This window comes from Thermobia domestica, chromosome 15 (genome assembly GCF_964235325.1).
Source record: "Thermobia domestica chromosome 15, izTheDome1.hap1.1, whole genome shotgun sequence".
Taxonomy (NCBI): Eukaryota; Metazoa; Arthropoda; class Insecta; order Zygentoma; family Lepismatidae; genus Thermobia; species Thermobia domestica.
In genome coordinates this window covers 16,864,206-16,877,493 of record NC_137468.1, presented here as the reverse complement: position 1 = coordinate 16,877,493, position 13,288 = coordinate 16,864,206, and the positions used below count along the sequence as shown (strand labels likewise).

Below are 13,288 nucleotides of genomic sequence, written 5' to 3'. Positions count from 1 at the left end.
AGCTAACCTCTTTGTCTTCACGTACTCACGTACGATATTTTCTGTTTTGATATCGTCCATTAATTGTGGTCTCCTTCTCCCCCTCCTCCCCTTTCCTGCCAGCATACCCTCTAGCACATTCCTCATGACAGTTTCTTCTTATAGATAATGTCCCAACAAGTTTCCCTTCCTCTTCTTAATAATATCTAAAGTTGTTCTTTTCTCCCCACAATTTCTAACACTCTCTCATTCGTTCTCCGCTCGAACCAGTTAATTCTTTCCATTCTTCTCCACACTTACATTTCGAAAGCTTCCAGTAGTTTCTCATCATTTTTTGCGTAATGTCAATGTTCCTATCTCATACAGCATAATACTCCACACAAAACACTTTATGAGTCTTTTTCTCAACTCTTTATTCAGGGTCCACAAAATAGTCTTCTCTTCCTCCTAAAAACTTCTTTCACCATTCCTATTCTTGCTTTTATTTCACGTTCACACTTCATATCATTAATAATTACTATCATTACTAATCTCTCACAGTTATTTGTTGTGATGTAAAACATTCAGAATTCATATTGCACTTTCCATCCACATATATCATTATTCTCACTCGACGTAATATAATACTTTAAGTATATGACTCTCTTTTTTACTTCTGTTTTATATAACTACCATCAATAACAAACCATTTTACTTCAAAACAATGTTCTTTTCCTCTATGCAGTATAGTTACTCAATCTGTATACCTAACGCCAATTGGTGTTATTACATCCCTAGAGGAGAGTACTGAAAAACCGTGAATAAACACACAGATAAATGCTAACTCGAATGCACAACAGGACAATTAGATCAAAATTCAGGGCCCTACCACTGAATCACTTATTTATGCCGAAAGTACTGCACATCACTTTTTGCATTTACTATTTTCGCTAGAAACATTTCTTGGTTTCCAGACCAACGTGTTACTGAAGTGCAAACTAAAGAAACAGCGAAGTATATTAATTTATTTATTCACACCAAAAACTCAAATTTTAGTTTTAAAGCGTTCTACAGTATGTTCCGTAATTTTTATTTTGATAGTGCTTTAAAATGTTCATGTTTTAGTACTTACAGGGCATTATGGGTAGCGTGTAAACAAATTTTCCAACATCTGAATGATCTGGAATTTTGACGTCTGCGTTTATGCCCCAGCCTTTGTCCGTCCTAAAAAAAAATAAATAAATAAATAAAATATAAATAGAATCTTTTCATATACTTTTTATTAACCTTTTGTAAATAAAAAAGACCAAATTATGCACTTCATTTACTTAAAAGTCTTTCATACATATTTATTTGCAAACTTCAAGTAGTGTCTTATTGAGGTTTCATTATATTGTAATCTCTACGCACAAGATAATTATTGCTTCACTTTATTAGCGTTGCCTAGATAGCGAAACGATCTCTTCATTCTATATTTATAAAGAAAACTCTATGGAATTATCTGACTATAATTACCTGTTTGTTGCACCGAATCTTCAGCTCTCTGGTTACTATACAATAGAACCCCTCTAGTCGGTCACCTTTCGGACTGAGGGTATGGTCGGAACGCATAAAAGGTCGGATTATCAGAAAATATAGAAAAATACAGATTTACAGTAAAATAAACAATCTCCGAACTCAAAAATGACTATCGTTCTCTACAGTAAAAACAAATGAACAGTAAGCATTAAAAGCTGCATAGTACAGTACAGGAAACACACACAACGAAAGAAACGAAACAAGAGGTGACGGAGCACTAAATCGGCTGTCCGGTAACAGCAAGTAAACAACAATGCCGCGAAGATAGTAAACGACAATGGGCCTTGTAGAGTCACCGACGAGTCGGAACAAGTTCTGTTCGAGCACGGTCAGATCAACCGGAGTGGCGGATCAGCCGAGGGCGGACGAGAGGGGTTCTACTGTAATTTAAAATCGCGCTTGATTAAAAGCTCTCTAATTTTTGACTTGTTCTAGTGTATCTTGGCATGCTTTCCGCCTAAAGGATGAATCTGTCTGTAACGCGTTCTTCCCACGCCGCAGTTAAATTACGAGTTACAATACGCTAGGAAATAGCAAAACGCCACACCACTCATAAGTCACAGTAACACAATTGTTTGTGTGTGGCAACTAAGCACTTCAAACACCCGCCAAATAGCAATGACCTCATTTGAAAAGCTGCCTGACAACTAACGTCATCTACACGATAAAACCAATAAGACGTCTATTGGGCTAAAACGTTCACGTGAGTGCTAGCAGAAAATACTTTAAAAGCTAACCGAGTGCACTGGCAGGAAGTGTGCCAAGATAAAACAAACGTACTCTAATAAATCTCAATATTGTTAGCATTTAAGTGAAAGAACTTTATTCAAAGATTATATATATATATATATATATATATATATATGTGTGTGTGTGTGTGTGTGTGTGTGTGTGTGTGTGTGTACCAATTGATAGATGTTATTACGCTGAACAAAAGGATATCCATGAATGTAAAAAAAAATCATGCGTAGTTTTCGAGGAAATTTTTTAAAAATTACAAACTTAGAAGTTGATGCTGTATTCTATGTAAACCATGCCAATTATTAAAGTGAAACTCATAAATTTAAATTTCTATTAACTAAACTACTGTCTAAATCAGATGAGCACAAGGGCGCCTATCAGGGGGCAAGGTGGGGCGATTGCCCCCTAGAGGAAATTGTACTTCAGAATATCGAAAATCCCCCCCAAAAAAATTACATTAGTTACAGCAAAATTTGAAACTATTTTTGAAACTTCGCTTATACTTGCCCCCGCTTGGAAACCACAACATGGGCGCCCTTGGGTGAGCACCCAGATTTTTTTGTTGAGTGGGGTCCAAGCTTTGGGCAGAGTCCAATACTACAATTCACTACGTCTATGCAGTATTGAAAAAGATAATATTCTGCACTCGAAAAGACAATAAGTAATTTAAAATACTTCCACCTACATTTTTAAAAGAAATTGATAGAACTAGATTGTTTTTATAAGAGAAAGTGTACAGGGAAGTGTAAGATCAAATTTTCATGCTAATCAATCATTTTCCTGTTAAACAAGTATAAATGTATGTTGAGTTAGGAATTTTTTTTTTTGGGGGGGGGTCTGGACCCGTTGGACCCGTGGCTGTACTCCTGGTCCAAATATAGGACATATATCAACAAACAAATTACACATCGAACTACTTAGATTCTCATGTGGCGCTTAAAAGTATGCCACAACCATTAATAATTTACAGTTTTTATTTCGCTGAAAGAAACTTTTATTTGTTGTACTTTTGTACTGTGTGTGTGTGTGTGTATATAAGCAACATAGTTACATTGTTAACTCTTAGGTTTACTGTTGGTCTCTTCCTAACGGGGATGCACATGCTCTTTATGCACATTCATGTTCAGTGTAATCATTATCAATTTTCAAATAATTAAATCCAGACAACAGAGGTTAAGTTGCAATTAAATTGTCACAATAGTTTTCAATCTGCACACTATATAACGTATCCATGGTTCGAATTCATGATCTCCGTCTCTTTTCGTTACCACAAGTATACACAAAGATCGATACTACATACGGAAGACAACTTTACCAAAGATTCGGTGCATCAAGTCGAGATATGAAAGCATTTATTTAATTACCGAAAAGTTCAAGGAGATACGAGGGCTATCCAGAAAGTAGATTACGTTTTCGTCTGTGTCCGCTAGGGGCGGGGCTAGCGCGGCCATCTTGGGGTCAGAGCGTTGCGCAGCTCAGTCGGCATCTAGCCGTGCTAGTGAGAGGTTCGTGCTGTGCTCCGTTAAGATACTGTGACGGTTTGAAATGTCTGCGTTAATTGAAAATCCCGCGAGCTGCGAGGTGCGTGCAGTAATAAGGTTTCTGACAGCAAAAAACTGTAAACCGATAGAAATCTATCGGCAGCTGTGTGAAGTGTATGGGGACAACATTATCACTGAAGGTGGAGTGCGACAGTGGGTCATAAGATTTAAAAATGGCCGAACCAATGTTCACGACGAAGATCGAAGTGGGAGACCCAGCAAAGTGACTGCCGAACTTGTCGAAAAAGTCGATGTTTAAGTCCGTGAAAATCGAAAGTTCACAATAACGGAACTTTCTTTGAGTTTTTCACAAATTTCGCGAAGTTTGTTGCACGAAATCATCAGCGAAAAGCTTGGTTACCACAAGTTTTGTGCAAGATGGATTCCAAAAATCTTGACAGAGGACCACAAAAATCAGCGAATGGCTGCAGCGTTGCACTTTTTGGACGCCTACAATAAGGATGGTGACTCTTTACTCGATCGCATCGTTACTGGTGACGAAACATGGGTGAAACACGTGAACTGTGAAACGAAATTGCAATCAATGCAGTGGGGGCACACAGGTTCTCCCCAAAAACCCAAGAAATGCATGCAAACAATGTCGGCAAGGAAGATGATGGCGACTGTTTTTTGGGACAGAAAAGGTGTGATTTTGGTGGACTTCCTGGAAAGAAGCACTACAATAAACGCTCAAAGGTATTGCCAAACTCTGCAAAACCTCAGAAGAGCAATTCAAAACAAGCGCAGAGGAATGTTGAGCTCTAAGATCTTGTTGATTCACGACAACGCCCGGCCCCACACGGCAAATGTCACGCGTCAAGTTCTTGAATCTTTTCAGTGGGAGTTGTTTCCTCATCCGCCGTACAGTCCCGACCTGGCACCGAGCGACTTCCACCTATTCCCAGCAATGAAGAAGTGGCTGGCTATGCAGCGTTTTGATGACGACGAACAGCTGCAAGAAGAGGTAACGAAGTGGTTGAAGTCGCAGGCGGCCGAATTTTTCGACGAAGGAATTTCCAAGCTAGTACATCGCTACGATAAATGCCTTAATTTGAATGGTGACTATGTCGAAAAGTAGTATTTGTGTGTGGCTTTCATCTGTATATAATAAAATTTGTTTCCTATACTTTGTTGATTTTTTATTCCAAAACGTAATCTACTTTCTGGATAGCCCTCGTATAAGTTAACAACAAAAGGAAATAACAACAAAAAACTATCCCTTCTCTTCCCTATTATGGTTCTTACCGGATTTACTTCCCTAGATCCCAAGGTTATGTGAGACTGCCCCAATGATCGAACCCGGGACTCAGCGAAATAGTTCTTTTTTGTTGTTTTCTTTCGTTATGGTTAACTAATATCTGCTTGATCTTTTCGGTAAGGAAATAAATGCTTTCACATCTCTACTTGACGCACTGAAACTTCAGTAAAGTTGTCTTCCGTATGTGGTATCGATCTTTGTGTATACTTTTCATAACGAAAGAAGATGGAGATCGCGGATGCTAACCACGGACACGCTAGAGGCTTCACGCAAGGAGATAACCACATATGACACTGTTAGTTTGAGTGGAGACGGAATATATTATTTTCTATCTATTAAGCGCTTTTACTCTACAGTGATCATCGTTAATACTAGGGATGGCCACAAAGATCCGGTTCCAGAACCGGATCTTAGGAACCGGTTCCAGATCTGGATCCGAAAACCCGCTTCCAGAACCGGATCTTAGGAACAGGTTCCAAAACCGGATCTTAGGAACCGGTTCCAGGCCTGGATCCGAAAACCCGGTTCCAGAACCGGATCTTAGTAACCGGTTCCAGATCTGGATCTGGAAACCCGGTTCCAGAACCAGATCTTAGGAACCGGTTCCAGACCTGGATCCGAAAGCGCCAAAGACCCGTAAAGGAGGCACAAAATTCATCTTCAAAACACTGCAAATAGGACCATGCGCTTGCGCCCTCCCCGCCCAGACCCGCTTGTGTCTCCAGAAAAAAAATGGTCCACCAGTGGGTGTTTACCCAAATGAGTTGGCCAGTTTGCCTGTTTAGCCAATGAGTTTACCAGTTACCCAGTTTATTTAGCCAACTGAGACAAGCGGCCGCCGCCTGGGCGCCTGCCTGTCGCTTCCACAATTTCATCTAGCACACTGTTCACAGTCTGCCAGACCTGGATCCGAAAATCCGGTTCCAGAACTGGATCTTGGGAACCGGTTCCAGAACTGGATCCGAAGAACCGGTTCCAGACCTGGATCCGAAAAATCGGTTCCGGAACCGGATCTTCTAGAACCGGATCCGTTCAGACCCGAAAACCGGTTCCGAGCCTGTGCCCTTTCCGCTAGTCTAATGGTTAGCAGTGCGCCTTTGGTGTACGGGGTCCCGGGTTCGATTCCTAGTGGAAGACCCTTTGGAATTTTAACTGTCCTTGATGTTTCTGCGTCCGTGTCCCTGTCGTACTAGGTTACTGGTAAAGTGAGTTAAACAAGTAAAAAGCGAGTAAAATTAGTAATAAGCAGATAAACAAGTTAATGAGGCACGTTCACTGAATTAGTTAACTTTTATTTATTTTTTTAAAAAAAATTAAAACGTGTGCTGCCGAGTGGACTGGTAATGAAAGTCACTTTTGGCGTGGCTTTAAACCCTGCCCAAGGAAAGTTTTTTCTTTTATTTTTTTTTAAATTCTCATAACTCTTTTCATTAAAATTAGCGTGTAGTTTTACTATACGGATCCCACAGTATAAGTAATAGTAGTAGTAAAAGTAGTAGTAATAGTAGTAGTAGTAGTAGTAGTAGTAGTAGTAGTAGTAGTAGTAGAAGTAGTAAAAGTTCTGTCGCTTTCTGTGGAGGTCTGTGTTCAATTGGCCCTCACACCGTAAGTTGAATGCGAATGCAGATAAGGGGATTGTTGGTGTGGGTATATCCAATACACTGGCAGTTCAGTTACACCGTGAACTTGCGCAAAGACAGAGTGAACATGGGATGTCTACAGAGCGTCATAAGGGCGTGTATGCTGTACGAGTTCAAACTGAGGTCAAACGCCGCTGCAGCGGGGCGGAAGATATGGCAGACCTTTGGTGAGGGTATCGTGACTACGCGGACAATGCAGCGGTGGTTTAACAAATTTGAGGACGGTGGCGAAACACTCGAAGACGCACCACATGCCGGAGGACCAACACATGTACAAAATTAAGATCTTCAGGTAGCAATTGAGGCGAACAATGGCCAGATTTGTGAGGAACTGGGACTACAATTCAGTGTGAGTGGAGATACCATTTGGAAGCACCTCCATCAACTTGTGAAGCACTAAAAGTTGGGTCGATGGGTCCCACATGACTTGACTCCGGGCCACAAGGCAACGCGAGCAGACATCTGCGTTTCTTTGCTGTCTTGTTTGAGGAAGGAGCCATTATGAACAGAGTGTTGACATGTGATGAGAAGTGGGTTCTAAACGAAGCTCCACGGCGCCTTCATCATTTATTAGCATCCGGTAAATCGGCTCTAAAACAGCCGAAACCAGCACTGCACCAAAAGAAGGTCCTCCTGTATGTTTGGTGGACTACTCGCCATCGTGCATCATGAACTGCTACCAGCTGGTCAGAGCATCAATGCAACTGTGTACTGTCAGCAGTTGAGCCGTGTTTAAGAAAAGCTCAAAACTCTGGAGCCATCACTTCTGAATTACAAAGGGGTCTGTTACAGGACAACGTTAAGCCCACATAGTTAGGATGAACGAGGACACCATTCTACGCCTCGGGTAGGAAACATTATTGCATCCGCCATACTTTCTGGACATTGCACCGTCCGATTAGCACCTGGTCCATTCCTTGGACAATTACTTTCGAAGACGCCAGTTCAAGTCCCTAGAAGAGGTGCAAAATGCACTTGATACCTTCCTCGCTTTACAGTCCACAAAGTTTTACCGCGACGGAATCCATGGCAGGCCGGTAGCCAGCCCAAAAATGTAGGGGAGCCCGGTAGAAGTAAGGGGGTCCGATCCAATCATATTATAGTTTATCACTATATTATAATTCATTTGCAAACCTACCGTGAAAATTTAGGGGGTCAGTAAAAATTTAGGGAGGCCCGGTCCCCCTAAACCCCCTTGAATACGGGCCTGATCCATGGCCTTCTAGATTGTTGGCAGAGGATTGTCGATGCTGATGGGGACTATTTTTGATCTTCCAGGTACGTCTTAGGTGACATGTCGATGTTCGAAGAAGGTGGGTGAAAAAACGACAGAACTTTCTTTGTTACCTTTATAGTAGAAGCAGTAGGAGCGGGTTAGAAGCCCCATAGGGGTTGGTTGGGTTATGTTTTTGACATCAAATGGACAAATTGAAGACTTACCCAAATTTGTCTGTATATTTTACATGACAAACTTAAAACAGCTGATTAGGCAAGCGCGTGAAAAAAATACAGGGTAGCGCGCGAAAACTGAAATGTTTGGGATCGGCAAAAATACTAGCCTTTACGACAAAACTTAAAAGACATAAATAAACATTATACCAAATGATTCTCAGTGATTCCAAGGTACAACTGAAATCGAAGTGTGATAAACTATGTATTCAATATAAAAACTTATTACTTGAATATGGAGAAGGCTACTGGAACTTAATGTTCGAGCCAGGGGCGAATCCAGGACCGACTTCTGGGGGGGCAGTGGGTTGTCTTACTGCTACTTAAAGTTACTTTTAAGAGCTTCAAACTCTGGGATAGGTTTTATTTGTATATATAAAATAAGAAAATTTCCTCTTCGGGGGGTGATCGAGGTGATCGCCTCCCTGGATCCACCACTGGTTCGAGCGTGTGAAGAAGGTGTCCTAAAGAAGACCGAAATGGAAATGGAAGTGATTCATGAGAATGATGCCAGGATTGGTTCCAGGAAACTATAACAACAAAAACGAAATGATATGAAGCCATGAGAGCATACCCAGGATTTCGTAAAAGGGGGGAGGGTCCATGACATGAAATACTGTAGTCATCACACCAGAGGCTCGATCATTCTAAACTATTTTACTGGAACATATATTGTTCGTTTGACCAGGATTTCGTAACGGGGAGGGGGGGGGGAAGACATGAAATTTTGAAGTCCCAGGAGCTCGATCAATCTAAACTACTTTACTATCAACATATATTGGTTTGTTAGGACAATAAAAGAGGATATGTTGGTAAGTATTTTAATAGCAAACTATGAAGAAATTTCGAGTGAAATAATAAAAAAGATTATACAATATTTACGTCCTTTGTTTATTCAAATATAACAATTTTCCTTTCATTGTGACCTCAACTATTATAAAAAGTACATATTCACTATTATAAAAAGTACATAATCAATAATATATTGTAGTAAGCACTCTACCACTGAGCCCCCTAAAAGCAAAAAAGAAATTAACAGTGATCTACCTAAAGAACTTTAAGTAACAATCGAAATGTTAAATAAGATTAACATTTGATAATTTAGACACAAAACAAGTGTTATGTCAAGAAAACATGTAGACGACCTTCATCGTCAACATTTTGTCATGTTATTCTTATTTTAGAAAGCATCCCATAAAAGAATATAAGGTTGTAGACCACTGGCATTTAATCTCTGAGTTATAATATTAACCTGTTATTGTTTAAAGAAACAAAGGATTCATGAGATATAAGTAAGATAAGATTCGTAAGGACATTGGATAATATGAAATAAGATTTTGGAAGTACTGTGCAGAAAAGTAAGATAGTTTATTAAAAAGAGAATGAAAAGATTAATTCTGAGGGAATAAAAAGAAGATTCAGAACGATGTAATCCTTCTTTGATTTATACGATAAGAACTCTTATACTCCGACTTATTGAGAAGTATTAATTCAAGATTTAAAGATATAATCACGACTGTAGGTACCACATTGTAATATCCGCATGGTTATTTTTATAAACACCCAACATGTGGCTCTATTTACAAACATCAACCATGCGCATCTTACTATGGAGTACTATAGCTGCTAGAGTATTAGACGACGGAGGAAAACAGCGCCACTGCCTCACCTCGAGCACCTATAGGCCTATCACTGAGAGAATTTCATGACAGACATCAGTTTCGACTGGTCAAACCCCCTTTCTTGCCTTGCAGTGGTGCCTAGGAAGTACCTCACTTAAACCCGAAGCCTCTAGCTTGCAATGGAGCTTCTGGCTTCCTTTTTCTCTTGGATTGTAGCGAAGCTAGGAACCTTTACTTCTCTCTCTCTCTCTCTCTCTCTCTCTCTCTCTCTCTCTGTCTCTCTCTCTTTCTCTTTCTCTCTCTCTCTCTCTCTGCTTGGAGTGGAGCATTGGGAAACTCCTTATCACAACACCAGCCTAGCTTGCAGTGGAGTTTTGTCGGTACTCAAACCCCTCTCAGCTTACAGTGGAGCATTGAGTGTTCTACTCCTCCTCACGTAGCTTGCTTAGTGAGATTTCTTCCAGAGACCGTCAGGTCGAAGGGACATCTACTTTTATCCAAACACTAGAGAATTTGTATTAATTTTGTATTATAGTAGAATTTTGTAATAAAATCTGTTAGTGGGAGAAAACAATTTTTGGACTGTAATTTGCTCTACCTATGTTCTACCAACACCTGTACAAGCAGAAATTTACAATATAAAGTAACCAATCGATTTATTGAAACAAGTAAGAGTTTACAAAAATAGCAAAGAATTTTTAGTAGATACTTAAGTTTTGGTCCACCTTGTTGGCAGTCAGGAATAATGGTGATAGGAGATGAATTGATAGACATCATCCAGACTCAAAACCCATCTCGATATTAATATCCCGTAGTAGACTCTTAACCCAGAGATTTTCGTTATATAACGACTAAGGATAGAATAGAATATACGAAACACATAAAGTAACATTATTTATGGTAAAGCTCGTTTCTATGATAAACATTCAACGTACTGTAACGCTATTATCTCTTGGGAAGTGCTCCAGAGGTTTACACGCACGCAATAGTATCACTCTCATTGAAATCTCAAAGGACACTCCTCGCACTGAACAACAGAGATTTGTATTACGTATGTTCGCTAATTGCTTCCCTAATTCAATGGAAGCGTTGACTCTTGTGTGCTATATGAAGCGAAGAGATACAGGAAAATACAATCCACATATACTAGACTCACAGTATTCATAAATAATGAGATAGTGGTTTAACGGAACCATGGTTACACTAAATTCCTAAAGGGTACAGACCGGGAACCATGACTACCTATTCGAATTAAGATAGTTCTCCTATTTCCTCCGTTAAGTGGTAGCAATTAAGTAGGTGTCTGTGTTCGTATCCCAGTCGTAATGGTTTGAGTAAATAAGTAGAATAAAGGTAATTGAAATGGAAAAATAAATAAAAATATTCTTCATTATACCAGCTTTGCGTATTATACTGTATACTATAATTAAAGATAAACTAATCGATGAGCAAAGCAAAGCAATAAACTAATATCTTGGCATCATTGGAGAAAGAAGGGGTCTCCACCCTCAATCTATTCCATAATTTGTACTTATGAAATCATATTTTGCTTTTAAGAGGCCTTATCACTGCGAAATTAAAATACCGCTAATTTTACAGTAATTATCTGATATCTTCAGATAGATAAAAGATAATCAAAATGTGGAACAAGACGCCCTAGGCAATATTATTTTGCATGAGGTACAGTTATCACGAAGTCCCCTAGTAGCTTTCTGTTTACAGCCATTTATAAACGCGAAAATAAATGCCGATTTTCTAAATGATTGGAAATCGAAAGCAGATAAGAGAGTCATGATATCGGTATCTTATGCAAAATAATATTGTCTAGGGCGATCTTGTTCCACATTTTGGTTATCTTTTATTTATTTGAAGATATCGCAAAATTACTGTAAAATTAGCGGTATTTTAATTTCGCCGTGATGGGGCCTCTTAAAAAAAGATGCAACATGAGAAAAACACGAAGTATAAATTTTCTTCAAGCTGATACTGCGAAAATGCATTATCTTTACAGAAATTGAGGTAAATCTTTACAGAATTTGAAAAAAAAAAAAAAACTTGTAGTTTGGGACACTTTACCTGAGCACTGATGTTTGTTTGTACATGTTGTAGCCGCACCATAACGGCTCAATTACCTGTAGAAACTACTTAAAGCTACTTGAATGCAAGGGCGCCCATGTTGTGGTTTCCAAGGGGGACAAGTATAAGCGACATTTCAAATGTAGTCTCAAATTTTTGCAGAAACTATTCTAAAATATCTATTGGGTTTTCGATCTTCCGAGCACAATTTCCTCTAAAGGGGAGAGGGCGAGCGCCCCACCTTGCCCTTCCCCTGATGAGCGCCCTTGCTTGAATGTAAGTAATGAATATTGCAAAGGCACTTTTTAAATTCTAGAATCTTCTACAGAAAAACAAAGGTGATGATTGAATAAGAAAATCATATAAAAGTCAATGTGATCAAAACAATTATTCGAGAAACCATGTTTTTTACCATCTCTACATTTGAACAATATTTATCTTCAAAACAATTGTGACGGCAGAATACCAAATACTGGTCTACATGAGAGTATAATAAATTTTATAATCTAGTGTATTTTGCCTCTTTAATTGCTTTTTCGTAATATCAGTGAGACATTTCCGGTGGACCTTGTATAAAATTTCCTGTGATTTTGAGACATCCGGTAGAGCGATGTACTACTTAAATTTCAGATGCTACAAGACAAGAGTTGATGGTGTCTTATCTCAAAAAGATGTCCTGAAAATTATATCTCGTCTCGGAAAGTATGTTTCTTTTGAAAAAGCTCAATCTCGTCTCGGAAAGTATATCTGTTTCTTTTGAAAGAGCTCAATCTCGTCTCGAAAAGTATACATGTTTCTTTTGAAAGATCTCAATCTTGTCTCGGGAAGTATATCTGTTTCTTTTTAAAGGGCTTAATGTCGTCTCAGAGAGTATATGTGTTTCTATTGAAAGAGCTCAATCTCGTCTCGGAAGGTACCTATATGTGTTTCTATTAAAGAACTTTATTTTCGTTTCTTGGGCATCATAACTAAAATCACACTGCCTTACTAACTATAAATAGCAACCAAATTAGATACGTATATACAGTCTTAAGATGGTTGAGCTTGTTTGCCGTGTACTTACTCTGGTATTGTATACTGCATATGGAGTTTGAGGCGATATGGGTCCCTCAGATGACGAAGATAAGTGGAAGTCCAGCATCGCCCAGACCAATTGTTTACAGAGGGATAGCTATCGGACACCCACCATTTTCCCATGTACTGTAAAAAAAGAAATAACAATGAAAACAAACACAATTATAATAGTTGTCAGCAAGAATGTTTAGAACAATAAATTATTTATTCATATTATACATTCTAACATATTTTATAAAGAACTCAGGAACCCAAACGGGATCGAACCTAATTTTAATACCATATTAAATCTCCTACGTCATGTAATTGTTTACGAGGTGTGTTAGAAAAGTAATGAGACGGTTAACGATG

General features: G+C 39.0%; 2 protein-coding genes across 2 annotated transcripts in view; one reads left to right on the top strand and one right to left on the bottom strand.

Moving 5' to 3' along the window:
* Positions 1-13,288, top strand: part of LOC145671816 (putative phytanoyl-CoA dioxygenase) — a 246,860-nt gene that overhangs the window by 64,083 nt on the left and 169,489 nt on the right. The gene's annotated exons all lie outside the window — the stretch shown is intronic.
* Positions 1-13,288, bottom strand: part of LOC145672097 (apolipoprotein D-like) — a 94,785-nt gene that overhangs the window by 22,416 nt on the left and 59,081 nt on the right. The window contains exons 2-3 of the mRNA XM_081741365.1: positions 12,927-13,063; positions 1,091-1,182 (exon numbers count right to left, since the gene is read on the bottom strand). Coding sequence (XP_081597491.1) covers positions 1,091-1,182; positions 12,927-13,063 — 229 coding nt within the window. The remainder of the gene's footprint in view (positions 1-1,090; positions 1,183-12,926; positions 13,064-13,288) is intronic.